The sequence below is a fragment of the Electrona antarctica genome, assembly GCF_951216825.1.
Source record: "Electrona antarctica genome assembly, chromosome: 17".
Lineage (NCBI taxonomy): Eukaryota > Metazoa > Chordata > Actinopteri > Myctophiformes > Myctophidae > Electrona > Electrona antarctica.
In genome coordinates this window covers 15,878,893-15,896,254 of record NC_136798.1, presented here as the reverse complement: position 1 = coordinate 15,896,254, position 17,362 = coordinate 15,878,893, and the positions used below count along the sequence as shown (strand labels likewise).

General features: G+C 40.9%; 1 protein-coding gene across 2 annotated transcripts; it reads left to right on the top strand.

Moving 5' to 3' along the window:
• Window positions 1-6,966: 6,966 nt before the first annotated feature.
• Window positions 6,967-16,999, top strand: fdft1 (farnesyl-diphosphate farnesyltransferase 1). 2 transcript variants are annotated; one of them, XM_079526592.1, is made up of 8 exons: window positions 6,967-7,189; window positions 9,026-9,123; window positions 10,640-10,823; window positions 11,897-12,025; window positions 12,310-12,501; window positions 13,230-13,406; window positions 15,268-15,420; window positions 15,514-16,999. In XM_079526592.1, exons 1-8 carry the CDS (start codon window positions 7,091-7,093, stop codon window positions 15,748-15,750), a joined length of 1,269 nt encoding a protein of 422 aa, XP_079382718.1. In that variant the 5' UTR covers window positions 6,967-7,090; the 3' UTR covers window positions 15,751-16,999. The 2 variants fall into 2 exon arrangements, with proteins under 2 accessions (XP_079382718.1, XP_079382717.1); XM_079526591.1 differs by lacking the exon at window positions 6,967-7,189 and having other exon boundaries at window positions 8,461-9,123.
• The last annotated feature ends 363 nt before the right edge of the window (window positions 17,000-17,362 follow it).

Below are 17,362 nucleotides of genomic sequence, written 5' to 3'. Positions count from 1 at the left end.
TTGTCCTCAACCCCACATTCGTCTCTGATATCATGATGGAATTCCAGAAACTTCTTGTTAATGGAGTCTTTGAGGTAGACGTTGTCGATGGCATGTCCAAACTTGAAATGTCTGAAAACTTTGTTTACAGAGTACTGTGTGTCAGTCCAGGACAATATTTGATCAAGAACGTTTTTTGTTCCTGATAGATCCTCTTCCCCTCCATTCATACATGTTTTATTTGCAAATGGAGTTTGGTGGCTGTAGTTAAGTCTGTAAAACAAAAAAATATCACTTTAACAAGATTATGATTGTTTTTATTTTATGTAAGCGGCCAAATAAACACAATGGTAATTTAGCAACTTTGAATTGATGTGGAAACCACACTGCTAACATGTTTGTTGTTAGATGGATTTTATTTTATATACGTGTCATAGTACCACATCATTAGTTTTGTCTCTAGCTTTTTACTCTGAGAATCTAGATTCTAGAACAAATGTATAGCAAACTTTTTAAATATTACGGTATGAAACACACGTTCACACTTCAAAACTACATTACATTTGATTAACGTTTGCTTTTATTGACGCCAATACAATTATTCTATTATATTCTACAACACAATGTTCAAAACTATAACTAAAAAGGATTTAACTATTATTATCGATAGAATGTACTTACTTTGTTGTGCAACTGCCAATGATCCTCTTCTCTTGATCTGTGACTTTTTTAAACCCATAGCCCAGCAGACAATTCAAACTTGCTAAAGTTTTCTTTGTGTACAATTGAGGCTCTTCTTCAAATTCATCAAATAGGTGTCGTTTACGTTTCAGTCTAGATAAAGAAAATTGACTGTGATACATTTCTGATCAGACAGTCGTCGCCGTCGGTGTACAATAGCAGGGGAAATGTTACTGTATATAAAGTATCCAGTTCCCACAAAAGGTAATCTGAGGTAAACCACTGTCTACCGCTTCCGAAAAGCAGGAGAACGTGTTTGACAATGTATCGTTTTTTTAAACCAATGCATGAAACATTGCTAAAGAGTGACTCATTAGAGCACAAATCTCCACCAGGAGGCATGCCCTACCCTTCTTCATATCGTGCAAGAAAAGGACTGCATTAGCACTGTAAGACTGCATGGGGCAAAATATACATTATTAGGACTGTCGTATGAATATAGTGCAAACAGACTGTATCAAATCTTTGGACAGTGAACACCTCAAAAAAGTAGTGTGGCATGTTGTCATGACAAGGTTACAATATAATATACAGTAGTCTACTCTACTCTAATACATTGCAATATGTGTGCACAACCCTCCCAGCTCCAATTTCAGTGAGATCCTGCATGTAATTCTGAACAGACAGACTTTCAATTCAATGTTCTGTGCAAGGTGTGATAGATAAAGCTGCAAACATTCCTACCACTCCTCCAGGGGCAGTCCCTGCTTGGCCATGGGAGATACGGTATTGCACAAATAAGCTTCAAGCAGAAGGCCTACTTGTTAAATAGTGTACACAACACGAGGGTCGAAAGTATATAAAACTATGGTAACAACCTCCAACCACTGCAGTTGTACTAGTTATATTGTACAGTTGAGTATTAACATATATAGATTGGTTATACATTTTAATCCAAAATTATGGAATTGTTTGTATCACCAGTAAATCAAAGGTTGCAATTTGAAATGTGTCAGGTTTTCGTGGCCCTCTGTCTTACAGGAAGTAAGCTCTAGTCTATATAGTGTTATATATTTTGTGATGATATTGAATTTTGGTGTTATTTTTCATGTCATGTTTTGTTTATGAATTGAATACATAGGACCCGAATGGAAACATTGGTCCTGACTCCTATCCTGTTGTTAGACCAAGTGTTTGACTGTACTCTGTTGCTGTCTGCATTTCTGTCTAATAATTAAAGTATTCAATCAATCAATAATCAATGCAATGTCATTGAGATTATAGCTTGACAGGCAATTGTACATGAAACTGAAAGGGGAAAAACATTACCTCACAAGGTCTTATACGCCATGCTGCTCCTTACAAAGTGATTTGAACCAACTGATGTTGCCATCCTTGTTAATTGTCATTTATTTTTTGGCCAATGGGTGACACTAGAGGAAAGATCATGGGATCAATGAAACTGTTATTGTTCCTCCTCCTCCATGGCACATGAATACACCAGCCAATTTAACGTTAATCCACATATTACATTTTGTGTTGTGTACAAAATTGTCTTAGATTAAGGGTGTAGCTAGAGGAAAAGGCCATGGGGTCAACTAAATCATCCTCTGGGGAGCAGTAGTTTGAGATCTTGTCTGTGACCAAAGTGAATGACCCAACATCGCCATTCCACTAGCTATAGAATCATATCTCTACTACTCATTTCCAGGAGGAGAAAATACAGCTGACAAGTACTATTACAACAATTCAAAACAAAATGTTAAAAGAAATAAAAGTAAAAGCCAACTAACTGTGTGTGTGTGTGTGTGTGTGTGTGTGTGTGTGTGTGTGTGTGTGTGTGTGTGTGTGTGTGTGTGTGTGTGTGTGTGTGTGTGTGTGTGTGTGTGACAGAAAAGTGCAAGAGTGGGCTTTGTGGACATCTTCTGTTGTATACCTGCTAATGAGATACTAAGCTCAGGGAGCTCAGCTTAGCTCACTCCTCTGTCCCAGATTCTGTGTCAATAGGCTTTAGTCGATAGGGAGTCAATTACAGAGAGTCAGAGACTCGGGTTGTTCCCTAAGTACCATTTTGAGGTATTTGTACTTTACTTCAATCCAATCCAATCCAACTTTATTTATAGAGCACATTTAAAAACAACAGAGTTGACCAAAGTGTTTTACATAACATAACAAAAAACACAAATAAAAGTGCACAAAATCGTCAAAAACATATTATAGAGATACAAATATACAACAGGGTGGAGAAAAACAAAACAAACAATAAAACAAAAGATAAAAATAAAATAAAATAAATACAAAATAACTCACTCTGGGGTAAAAGCTTGGGAATAAAAGTGTTTTAAGATGGGATTTAAAAATAGGGATAGAGGGGGACAGTTTTACTAAGAGGGGGAGTTCATTCCACAGTTTAGGGGCAGCTACAGAAAAGGCACGATCTCCCCTAAGTCTCAGTTTTGACTTAGGGACCTCCAGCAGAAGTTTGTTTGCTGATCTCAATGATCTTTCTGGGACAAAATCTAAAAAAGTTAAAAAAGGCTTCACCTTAGATAAAATCCTGAGCTGATTTTAAAACTAAATTCACCTGTTTATCCATTAAAAAGTCACTGTCCATTCTTACACCAAGGTTGGTTACGGTGGGTTTAATATATTGTGCCAGGGGGCCGAGGTCCACTTCGGACATATTTGCAGCAAGACTGGGTTTAAAAATTATAATCTCTGTTTTGCTCTCATTCAAATTTAAAAAATGTAAAGCCATCCAGGCTTTAATGTCATCCAGACATTACAGGAGTTGGCTTGGAGGGGTGGTACTGTCTCGCTTGATGGGGAAGTAGATTTGGGAGTCGTCAGCATAAAAATGGAAGGACATGCCATGTTTGCGTAAAATTGACCCTAGGGGGAGTAAATAAGAAAAGAGCAAAGTGCAAAAAGAATGGGCCCAAGGATTGAGCCCTGGGGCACCCCATAGGGGAGGGGGGCAGAAGATGACATTAAGCCACCGGTGCTGACGGTGAAGCTTCTCCCAGTGACATACGACCTAAACCAATCCAGTGCTGTGCCCTTTATACCCACCCAGTGCTCAAGACGTGAAATTAGGATAGTGTGGTCAATCGTGTCAAAAGCGGCCGTAAGATCTAAAAGCAATAAAACCGCAAAATTGCCAGAATCTGTAGTTATTAAAAGATCATTAAAAACTCTTAAAAGTGCTGACTCAGTGCTATGAAGTGGTTTAAAACCGGACTGGAACCTCTCAAAAATACCGTTTCTATCAATAAAATCCTGGATTTGTAAAAGTACGACTTTCTCTAGAATCTTTGAAATGAAAGGGAGTTTAGAAATGGGTCTAAAATTGGAGAGAATTGTGGTATCTAGGTTTGTTTTTTTAATTAAAGGTTGCACTACTGCCTGTTTAAAATATGTTGGTACAATACCGGAAACTAAGCTGCTGTTTAAAATGCGCTGGATGTTGGGTCCAACAGTGTCCCACACCGCTTTAAGTAGGCGGGGGGGGGGGGGGGGGGGGGGGGGGGGGGATAATATCTGTGGGACAGGATGAGGGTTTTAATTTAGAAACGATGGTCGCAAGGGAGGGAAGGGAAGCGGCTTCAAAGTGAGTAAAAGTGTCAGTGGAAGTAAAATTGATGGATGGGTCATATGAGTAATATGGGCTCTAATTGTAGTGATTTTATTTACAAAAAAGTGCAAAAAGGCTTCAGAGGTCTCTGGGGAGGGCTCAGAGAGGTCAGCTTGGGGTGCGTTTAAGAAAGAATTAATTGTGCTAAAAAGTACTCTGGGTTTATGACAATTAGTTAAAATAATCTTGGAAAAGTGCTTCGTTTTTTCAGCCTTAACAATTTTCTGGTAGCAGTTCCAGCTTTCCCTTAAAGTAGTGAAGGAGATTTGTTGTTTGTCTCTCTTCCACCTGCGTTCAGCTCGTCTACATACCTGTCTAGCAGCACGAGTGGTCATTTAGCCATGGTTCTGATTGGGGTTTAGGATGCATAACTTTCTATGGAGCAACTGTGTCGAGGATGATTTGACAGGTGGAGAGAAAAGAAGAGGTTAAAACCTCAGCACCACGGGAGGAGGAGTCCCCACCACTCTGTGGTACAGAGGAGCCCGCCTCCATGGCACTAGTGAAGGCATCTGAAAATTGGGCAGCAGTGCCAGGTTTTAGCATACAGCCAAGGCGAGCAGGAAGGCGCTGTTTTAGAGATTGGCGAGAGAGAGATAGTAGTAGCATCATGAATGTTCACATTTAAGACAGATAAACCACAAGATAAAACAAGGTCAAGTGTGTGACCACGCTCATGAGTGGGACCAGATACAGACTGTACAAGATTAAAAGCCTCAATAACATTTAAAAAGTCTTTGACTTGTGGCATAGTGGGACAACAAATGTGTGTTCATGTCGCCAACAATCAGGACCTTGTCATACTTTGGCATAACTTCAGCTAGGAGCTCAGAGAACTCATGTATGAAGTCCTTATTATATTGAGGAGGCCGGTATACAACAGCACATAAAATTGGGTGTGAGTGACCCAGCTCAAACATGCTTAGTTCAAAGCTGTTAAATGAAATGGATAAAAGTTGTTTACACTTAAAACTGTTCTTAAAAACTGTTGCTACGCCACCTCCTACTTGGCCCGTAGTTCTAGGAGAATTAAAATAGGTGCAGTTGGGAGGTAACAGTTCAGAGAATGAGCTTGCATCACCATCACTAACCCAAGTTTCAGTCACAAAGAGAAAGTCTAACTCATTTGAGGAGAAAAAATAATTTAGTATAAAAGTCTTATTGGCTATGGATCTGGCATTGATTAAAGCAAACCTTGTGGGGGGGTCAGGTGGGGGCTGGCAGTGGGACAATGATTAAAAGCAACCTGTAGAAGGTTGCCACTAAACACACCACGGCTAGATGGGAGAGCGATAGGCCTTGGTCTTTTGGCTGTGGGAATAGTGGATATAGAGAAAACTGTCCCTGTGTGATGATTGTCAAGATGATGATGGCTGACTGATGTGGGTAATGGTCACTTCCTGCCTGAGGAGTCACTGTTGGCGAGATGGTGTGATATGTTTTTGGCCAGAACATTTAAGCCTGCTTTTAGGGTGCAGGAGGTCTCGGTAGAGTTTAGGAGCTTTCCAGAAGTCATTAAAATTGGGAATAAAGCCATATCCCTTTCTCTGGCAGAAATTAAACAGCCATTCGTCTGCACTAAGGAGGCGGCTGAATTTATCCGTGCTGCGATGGAGAGTGGGGATTACTTGAGTATTTCCGATTTCCAGTACTTTTACTTCTACTCCACTACATCTCAGAGGCAAATATTGTATTTTACTCCATTACATTTATTTGAAAACTTTAGTTAGATAAACTTTAGTTCCTTTGTAGATTTTGATTATTATTACAAAGCATACATTATCCACTTCAGCCCTTCATATTTTGGCCATTTGAAAATAGCCGATCTACAAGCTCACAATGCATTTCAAAATATTTGTATACGTTCTGAACTTGTGAAATGGGACATTCTGCATAATTAGTACTTTTACTTTTAGTACTTTAAGTACATTTTGATGTCAATACTTTTACTCAAGTCAATTTTGATTACAGTACTTTTACTTGTAATAGAGTAGTTCTACATTGAAGTATTGATACTTTTACTTAAGTAAAACATTTGAGTACTTTTCCCACCACTGTTAATAACCATGAAACTATATGAATAAAAATGGAAATGATAAGCCTATATTGTTCAAGACATTGCTTATTTAAATATAAAACCCATAACAATATTATGTCAATGTAACACATTTTGCATCCAGTGTTTACTGAGACAATACTTTTGTAAATATATCTTAATATTGTTTTTAGTGTTGTATTGTTATCATGATGGTGAACCGTACAATGGACTTGGCATAGTTTTTACTGTACTGCTGTAGGCTACTGTTTCAAACCACTAATAAAGTATTAAATCAATCAATAAATAGGAATGTTTCTTTTTTGTCTTTTTTTCACAGCACAAACAACAAGAACAGAAAATACAATACAGAAAATAGGGATGTAATACTATGCTACCTGGTGGTGACATAACTTCTTCCACTGCTTCCAGTGGTTGGTTACAGTTTCACTCTCATTTCACTAGGATGGCGCCGTGTGAAGCAAGGAACCAATCAAATGCCTTATTTGACTGAAAGTGTGTCGGGGCGGGGCATCACACCAGGCGCTCTGCTCATTGACTGGCCAGTGAATGCTGACCCCATACACTCACCAGCCAATAGCAAGCGTCAGTCGATCTGGCGACGTTTGTGATTGAGGGATTGTTTAGCATGGAAATGCATTTCTCTCACACTACTCCAATGTAGAAATATTACCCGGGTTCTCATCCGACCACCTAAAGCACACACGACAAAACAATCCTCAGCGTCCGCGCAGGCAAACATGGACATCTTGAAGTCGTTAGGGCATCCGGAGGAAATACTCAACCTGCTCAAGTTTAAGTTAGGAGGATGTCGAAGTGTAATGCCCAATTTGGACTACGTGAGTACTCGTCTCAAATACATTCACCGCGGCAATATATGACACCAAACTGTCAAATAATCATATATGTAGGCTATAGATGTCAAGCCGAATGGCAGACTTTGAATGAGCACTTTTGCAGAACGAAGGTATATCGGAGACGGAGATTCGGAGAGCACATGATGTTCCCTTCTCTGTAGCTACATAGTGCCTACATTCACAGCATCATTCAGGAACTGTAGCCTACACATTGCACCTGCACCCCGGCGAATGACAACAGACAACATCCATTCCATACAGACATCAGATCATATGCATATAATAGGCTATGCATATTATGCGCGCATCTAACGGATATTGTTTGCATCACAGTAGTGATGTGGCTGCATCGACGCTGTGTGTTGGAAAGCAGCCTGTTGGTTACTTAGCAGCAGCCAGCAGAGCAGAGATACAATATATGTACTTGCTGGCCCGGGATCTGCGTTATAATGAGCTTTAACTAAGGGTTCACTGGGAGAAGAGATGTCTGCGCATGTTTGGGCTGGCGGGCAGTGGCGGCTAATCCACAATCTACCAACACCGAGTTGACCCGAACGGAGAATACCAATTAGCCACGATTGTTTATCAAAGAAATACATATTGTTAAAGCCTATAAAGAAACACGATAGTGGACGGGCACCGTTGCTATGGCTGCCTGGCCCCGTTGATGCAAGTCTGCTCAGATTGCTCTGCTGCAATAAAGATGTTATTGTTGCAGAACACTCGAAAAACACCCCCGGGAAATTAGCACCCCATTTATTCCCCATATGATGAAAACACTGAATACAAATGGTGTTGTCATTCTTTACTGCTGGATTTGTGCTGAGCAGCGCTGAATTGTACCGTCAATTTCATAAATGTTTGTTCGAAAAACAAATAGAAATACGATGTCCTTCCGATTCCCCGCCACTAGATGTCAGTAGAATAGAACAGTGTGCAGTATAAACTTCCTAGATTCTTATTGACATCGATTTAGTTTGTTTTCTGCAGTGCAAGAGCGCAAAACATTAAAGATAGTAATGTATACTTTGGTCAGGTCTGTATTGTTTAATTTCATTCGAGCATCCGATTGGCGGATATTTACAATGTTTAGAATAAATGCTAAATGTATTTGCAATGATCACAGCTTGTGCACGTTGATTACATCATGTTACAAATACACATTTATAACATGTCATTGTCGTTTAAATAGTAGTTGGGTTAAACTGATACTTCTGTTCCTTTGCATTATTGTGACAGATTTAGCTGCTGCGTTTTGTTTTGGTGGGAGGAGTGGTTCATGTGTCAACAAACTTCCCCTAGCATGCTGCATTGCTGCTCAAATAGTGCTGATCTAAAAAGTATGCGGATAAGTTCAGCGCACTTCGAGACAATCTACGTAGGCCTACCAGTCGCTAGATCTGTTTTGAGATCAGCGAACAGGCCCGCGACTACAACCACTTCAACGTACTCCGCAAAGTTCTCACCTCCCCACCACTCTGTTGTCCTCTGCTGACTTGCTGCGGTGGTTCTTCTAAGCGTAAAGCAATGGATCGCGCAGTGAGTTATTATAGCAGGGGGAAGGCTGCGCTTTGAGGCCATATGGCCGGAGCTTGTTGCAAATGTTCAGTCTCTCTGTCGGTGTTCAAACGCTCTCTCTGCGTTGCCCAGCGGAGCACCGGTGGCTCGGGCTCCACTACTTCACGGTCCCTCGCCCTCAGCGGGGGCAGACTCGGGGAGCGGGGCGTGCACACGGGCTGTTGTTGGGCTGCGCGTCCCAGCGCGCTCCGGGCCGTGTTAGCCTACCGACAGCCCGACTTTCTCTGTTTCTCTTGCCAGGAGGCCATGAGCGGGAGCCTGCGGACTTGTTACGTGTATCTGAACCAAACCAGCAGAAGTTTCGCAGCTGTTATTCAAGCACTAGACGGAGAGTTACGGTAAGAAAAAGAAGAGGAGGAGGAATAAAAGGCTATTTTCCATGCTTGCTCTCAGTCTCAGGTGAGGGGCGTGTCACCTGTCAGTGAGCCAGCAGGCATCATGCCATGTTTCTGAAGTTGTAAACAAAAAGGGTTCCTCAGTCAAAGGGGAAGTGTGCGTTACAACAACATTATTTTGTATTTTTTCAGTCATATTAAGAATATCACATTAAAAAGACTTGAGATACTATTATACTAGCTCTGGTCCATAGCATTCTGCTTTGATTCTGCCCCTATGCAGGGCAGAATCAAAGCAGTAAGGCTATGGACCAGAGCTATATAGGTTTGAATTTGATATACCGGTAGGCTGAGAGTTTAGTAGCGCTCAGCCATATAAAGTTTAGGAAACTGATGAAACTGTAATGCAATCCTACGGTACCTGACCCAGAGGTGAAATTCATGTGGTGTAATAATAATCTATTGCTGCTCAATATCTATTCTAAGCCCAGTCTGGTTGACAGCTGTGTTTGTAAAGCCAAAACTCAAGTGTGACTGTGCATATGCATACAGTTGTTGTGTCCTTGGTTAAAGGGTATGTAGGCTACATTATATATAGGCTAAACTTGACTGGCTAAGTGCTTGACATACTGTTCTAGTCACTTAGATCATGACAAAGCAACTTTACAAATACAATCACTTGTTAAGTCATCATGTCTTAACACTTTGGATACCTAACCTTCTGAATAGAGCACCGAAGTCTGACGTCACTTTCAGTAGAGGGCGCCTATACACAGGTTCATGTATTTTTTTATTTGCAGTGAAATCTCCATAGGGCGATTTTAGGTCGCTTAATATAAAAACTGTTTGAAAAAGAAACCGACCACCCCGGCCTTTCTGTCAGGGGAGTGGCTGTGCATCGTTAATGATGTCCATTCATATTTGATACAGCCAGTTTCTGGAGAAAATGGAATTAATGTGCTTGTAGTTTCAAGCCTTGAAACTACATATGAAGGCAATGTCGCTGCTAATATACATCATGCCCAGCTGTCAACACATTGCGTTCCTGAGATTCCTCGTTGACGTAAGCTCAACTGGTGGTGACTCGACTCGTACTAACTAAACTTGTGTACATGTGAGTGCTCATAACAAAACTATAAAATGCAGCATAGTGGGCTGAAAAAAGACTATGGCATAGAGCCGGGCGATATGACTTCAAATTAATGATTATTTAAACCTAGATTTTTGATTAATTAACAAATATTTGAAATAACCAAAAAATAACCAATCTACAAGCTCGTTAAGAGCTTGTTCAAAAATGTTGTACAATGAAGTAGATTATAAAATTAGATGCGCAGAGTTCGTTGATATGAGAAATGTAGAACAATTATCGCAAAAAACCCTGCTTCTCGGTTAATCGATTAGCCTGCATGAGCAAGACTAAACTAGAGTTAAAAAAAATATCTTTTGTATATATTTTTGGTAAATTGCCCAGCCCTACGATGGCATTTTTGAAAGTCCTTCTCCTGTCTCCATTCAGACATGCTGTGTGTATCTTCTATCTGGTGCTGCGGGCTCTGGACACAGTGGAGGATGACATGACTATACCGCTGGAGAAGAAGGTGCCCATGCTGAAGGACTTCCACACCTATCTGTACCAGGCGGACTGGTGCTTCACGGAGAGCCAGGAGAAAGACCGCCAGGTTCTGGCAGATTTCCCAACGGTCAGTTAAAACCTGATTGATTGATAGGCTCTGGTTCAAATGGCTCAAACCTTTTCATGTCGAGGACTCTCAAATTAATGTGTATTTGGCCACGGACTCGCATCTGATAATATTTTGTGTTGGGGACCCCAGAAAAGAAGTTTGGTGTTTTGTTGTGAGCTTGTAGATCTGCTATGATGAAGTATAGGCAGGGCATTAATTTACGGAACATAAAAAGTTGAAATATGGAAATACAAGGTATCTGCCCGACAGTGTCAGCATCAGCAATGCAGTGAAACTTAATATCTGACCTCTATCTGAACTCACACTCAACAGTTTTGTCCTGAAGTTACAGCACCACCACACGACAGACACAAAGAAAACTGCAACAGCGCAGTGAAAATGTGCCAGCTTTACTGACGGTACAGTAGTTTAGTTTAGTTTATTTGCACATACGAAAAAATACTTAAAATACTTTTAAATGAAAGGAAAGAAAAATCTAAATCAAAACATGATGTGCCAGAAAGGGTACAGGGCTTGTCGAGTGGCCTTCCTAAAAGCTATAATTAAGCTTGAATTAAGTTGTCAAAGATATATGGGGACGATATAACAACAAAAGTAGTAAATAGTAATAACAATAGTACTATAATATACTAGTTTATAATCAATACTAGAGCCTGACCGATGCCAGAATGTTTGGAGTGGACTGATGCCAATCCCGATTTAGGAGAGGCCTATACTGTCGAAGTAAACATTTATGGTGAGAACTCAAATAATATAATTACTTTAGAGTCCTCTCTCTCTAACAACAGCTATAATGTTTTGTGAGATCTGCATCTGGGCTTGAGGACATGGGATTTACTACATGTAGCCTACTGGCCAGAGAGTAGCTGTGACAGCTGTAGAGTCTGAATTCTTGTCTTTGCCTCATTGTGTGTCTAATCTATGTTTTTGAGTACCCACTACAGATTCTGGCATTTGCACAGTTTGCGGATGCTCTTTTTCCTCAGTACACAATAGTTGAATAAAAGACAACCATATATCCTGTATTTTCATGCATATAATATATATATATCTCTTCATTTTATTTCCAGATCTCTGTGGAATTCAGAAACCTTGGTCAGGAGTACAGGGATGTCATCTCAGACATCTGCCACCGTATGGGGGTTGGAATGGCTGAATTCCTGGAAAAGAAAGTGGGATCAATGAAGGAGTGGGACAAGGTTAGTACATTGTATAGCTATTTACATGCCAGTGTTGTGCATTGAAAATAGAATATCTGCAAGCTCACAACGTGTTGTGGTGTCGTGTCGTGAACCTGTAGAGCTGCTATTTGTGGTGTGCGACACAATGTGCAAGTATAAATCAGGCAAAAGTGATGTCACAATGAAAACAGCACCCATAAATGTTAGGAACATTTCACATATTAGGCAGCACGACTTATCTTTATTCTCCTCCGTCATATTGTACAATTAATTAATCCATTGTTGTGTGTTCCTCTGTGCAGTACTGCCACTATGTGGCAGGGCTGGTGGGCATAGGTCTGTCTCAGCTTTTCTCAGCATCCCGGCTGGAAGACCCCGAGGTGGGGATGGATACAGAGCTGGCCAACTCCATGGGCCTGTTCCTTCAGAAGACAAACATCATCCGAGACTATCTGGAGGACACACAACAGGGACGTGCCTTCTGGCCAGAAGAGGTAGGTTTCTGGAAGTTGTTTTAATTGTCCTAAAATGGGGTTCAGGGCACTTGGGTGGTGCAAGGGTTAAGTGCCTGTAGTGTCCACCACCACTGGGTTTGAATCCACTGCGGTACTTCCAGCTTGGCCAAGCATTTATAAATTGTGTGTTTGGTGGAGTGGTGGTAAGCTGGGCGGGGAGGGGTATGTTGAACCGTTTTAAATGTAGTGAGTCCCTTGAGCCATTGGGTGGTCATTCAAGTGGGTCCAGGGGAAATGTAATGGGTCCATATTACAAAATGATTATTATATTTAGTCTTTTATCTTACTGCGTTATAATTAGTGATATGATCATCTAAAATTCAAATTCAAACAAATATACTGAAATATACTAAAGTAATAGTATATTGAATATACAATATACAGGCAATGTAGATGTACACATAGTAGACTGAGTACAGAACAGTAGCTGCAGTTGTCTGTTGGCCACTGTAAATCTACAGTATATCACTATTATATCATGAATTATTAACAAGCGATCGACAATCACTCTTCAGGTCGCTGTTATGTTGAAACACTGAAACGAACTACTTCGTAAGAAGTAGTGGAAGGTTATACTCTTTGATTTTTTTTTTACCCTTTCTTGCCTACCACGTATATTGTATACACTACAGGGTATATAATATATACCCTGGCCTGTATACAGTATAAACAAGCTATTTTGCATACAAACCTTTGTCCCTGTACAGGCGTGGAGCCAGTTTGCAGGAAAGCTGGAAGACTTTGCCCAGCCAAAGAAGTTGGAATCGGCTCTGTCGTGCCTCAACCTGCTGGTGACTGATGCACTTCACCATGTCCCAGACGTCATCGCCTACCTGTCCCGCCTAAGCAACCAAAGCGTCTTCAATTTTTGTGCCATCCCACAGGTATAGACAACCTTAAGTCACTCAGAAGAGTATGCACTATGAACACTGTAAAAGTCCTGCGTGTGAGTTTAACACTGAGACACCCTTACAGGTCAGTTTTCTTTTAGTGGTGCAACCACTCCTATAGTATAGACAGCTATGTGTGTGGCTGTGTCCCTGGCTGGCTGTGTCCGAGCACGGAAATAGCATATTATCACCACCAAGTGTCACTATTGCACAGTCTAACACACCACCAAGTCTCACTGTTGTGCAGCCTCAAGTCTAATCCAACGCTTCACCTCCGATGACGTCAGGTGGTCTTTTCAGTGATTTATGATAGATCGAAAAAAAAAAACAGATACAACCGGAAGTGAAAATTTCCCCTGCCATCCGACCCACATTATCAGATTTAGAAAAATGCATTTATCTCAGATTATTTTTCCAGATTGGAGTTTTAGTCAAAACAAGCTTTATTCAACGGCCCATAACTAAAGAACCGACATTACTTTTCTAGGGGAAAGATGCCCGTCGGTCACAACACGGCATTGTTTTACATCCGGTTCACAGTCTCGGTTTTAACTACTTAAGCCCTTTATACTTGGCTTACAAAAATAATCAAAATAGGAACGCAAGGTTAAATGTGTTTAACTAGTAAGAATTATTATAGTACCTACTATTCACATTTCTCTTTGGCTATATTTCTCAGTTTACTATCCAGAAATAACAGAGGTCTGACAGACTTAAGCTTGTTCATTCTTCCCCCAGGACATGTTGTATATGATTTAGGGCCTTTTTATCCTACGTGGCTAGCTGTCTGTTTACACATATTCAATCCATGATAAATACAGAGGTCAGAATGACAGGAATTTGTGTGAAAATAGGACTGGGTAGTTGCTCTTTCATCATGCTTATGATAAAAGGACAAAGGAACGACTGGAATGTTAATCGTTTACCCGCCAGGAACATAGGAATATTAACACGTAGAATCTTGTAGCCTGCCACAAACGGAAAAGCCGTTTTAACAGCGATGTATTCATTAATGCATGTTTTAATACGATCGTATCGAAATCTACCGTCCGTTAGCTTTGTTATGCTTCTGACACAATGGGCGCGGCCATTTTGAAAATGCGCGCGCATCCACTAACATTGCCGGCTCTGTTTTCAGACGGCTTTATCTCACAGAAGCGACATTGCAGAGGACGCTTTGTCCCAGACAAGCGTTTTCAACGGCCTGTAGCAGGCGCTGTGATACTCGCGGTCCACTTTTTCCACCACCGACCGAGAGAACGAGCACCAGCTTCGTCAACACACACGGAATGGTTTCATAGTAAAATGCGATACGGATATTTGGCTCTTCAAAGTAAGTGTCACGCGTGATTAAACCATGGCAATACGCAATCGAGGGATTAATTAATGGCGGCAGGCTAAGAGTTAAGAACTTTTACACACACACACACACACACACGCACGCACACACACACACACACACAAGCACAAACTAGAGTTTGTGATATTCACCCCGTACCCTTTCGGAAGGTGTGAGATATGTGAAATCAAATTGGCATAAGAGAGTTATATGAAGACAGATTTTGCATAGTGCCATCCATTATATTTCTCAGTCCAGGGCTCCAACCTTTTCAGTTGGTAGCGCCACCACAAATTAGGTAGCACCATCTTTTTCTTTGCATAGCGTGGTATTAATACATGACCTTATCACCAAGGCTAGCAGAGGTTTTCTTGGCTGAAGCATAAACACTTTAAATTAAGCTCATAACATGGAATATTTATATTTTATCTCTCTCACACACACGCAATTACATACAGTATGGTCATCTCATCCATTTAGTCTGTACTCTGTATTATGATATGTGTGCTATTCCAGGTGATGGCGATAGCTACCCTGTCAGTGTGTTACAACAACCCCATGGTGTTCCAGCGAGTGGTTAAGATCAGAAAGGGCCAGGCAGTCACGCTCATGATGGAAGCCACCAGCATGAGAGCTGTTCAGAGCATCATCTCCCAGTACAATCAAGAGGTAAGGATGACTTTGTGTATGGGTGTGCTGGTCTGACTGTTGTGTGTTCTGGTCTGTTATTTGAACTGAATCAACTGACATCTCTCTCTACAGATATTACAAAAGGTCTCCCTCACAGATCCATCACGAGACAAAACTCTCCACATCTTGTCACTGATCAGAGAGAAGTCCTCCCTTTCACAGTCGACGCTACCCTCCAGGACACAGCACCTGTCCCCCATGTACCTCTCAGCTGCTATGCTCCTTGCAGCACTCAGCTGGCAGTACCTGAGTACCACTGCAGCACAAGCACAAGACACTGGTGACATGCAGGGGCACCTTCCCCTCTAACTCTCACCTTTCCTGGGGCACACAGACTGAGAAAGCTCACCGCACTGGAGGTCTCGTAGTTTTTTTGTCCAGGGAAAATCTAAAGCCACTAATGTTTCTGCCCACTTTTTTAAAAGCCTGTACAGGCCTAGACTGTGGAGGGTTTAGTGGTTTCAGGCTGGTGTTTGGAAGTTTTTACACAACACAACGTTGTGTTGTTATACTGTATATCCATCTGGATGTGCTTCAAATCGCTCAAAGACTTTCTATTGTTTGATGATTGTTGATGATCTTGTTCCATTGTTAAATGTCTTGACCCATAGATTGAATTGATTTAATTTAATTAGAATATTTGGATGTTTTGAAGTCTGTACATCTTTATTAGTATTTTGACTGTCTCTCAAAATGTCATTCACTGGAAATGACATTTCCTGTTACAACAGTTTCCTTTAGGCTATGCGCTTTTCATTTTTTCCCACCCTATTTCATGTATGTCCTTGAGAGACACATTAAGGCTACAAACCACGCATTTTATGTTTGTTGTGTCCCTCTCCTGATGGGAGAGCGGTAATTGCAACAAAGTCAGAACTACAGTAAAGATGGTGGGGCATCTAGTGTCCCAATTTTGTGTGTCATCCGCTTACAATATATATTTTTATTGTCAACCAGTAGGTAGTCTCACAATGGCAGACAATTGGAGATCTCCACCTATGTACTATTAAAAATGCTAGAACGGCGTCAAGTACACATACTGCTTCGGAAAACAATCACATCACCGCCCCAATACGAAGAACCGTCGTAAAACTTTGGATTGGTTCTGCAATGCAGGTGCCAGGTTTATTCATTTTTTAACTCTGATTACACCCAATTTTAAGAACAACACCTGGGAGATTGTCCTCAGTCTCTAGTAGAGCAAATCATTTTTAGAGACTGACTTGTGAGTCTAACTTGTAAGTGTCCTCCAACCACCACAGATGTGCTAGTAGTTTTATTGTATCAAAGTACTTTACGATACAGATTGATTAAAACAGCGTGTATATTAATTAAAATAAGTCCAGGATTGTGTTCAAAGCAAAGATGCAATAACCGTAGAAGAAAAAAATGCCTCCTGGAACAGCTAGCTAAGTGTCCTTAACACAGCTTTGGTGAGTAGAAAGGCTAGCACAGAATACCTTGTACAGAACCGAAGGAGAACTATGATCATTGCTATGTAATGTGATTTTTACATAATTGAACAAATACAATAAAAAAAAAGATGACAAACTGTAAAGTGACTTGAAAGTTTATTTGTGCCATGTTATGTTGGCACAGTACAGATTGGTGGTAGTGAATGGAAAAATGCTGATGGGGCATTGGTGGATGATGTTCTAGATTTCAGACTATAAAATGTTATTAGCTGACCCAAGCTCATGCCACCTATTCCAAGGTCCATGTTCTGCACGGTGCCAGTCTTTACTCTTTATCCAGTAGGGGTGGGGTTTTGGAGAACGTCTGTTTACAATGATCTACCAGTGTTCTACCAGTGCAAATAAACAGTTTTCCAAATTGTAACTTGTCTTGTCATGTGCTATTTATGGTGAGGTTAGAGTGCAACCATGTGACTAACCTGTGGCTTGTATAAAAAAAAAAGGGA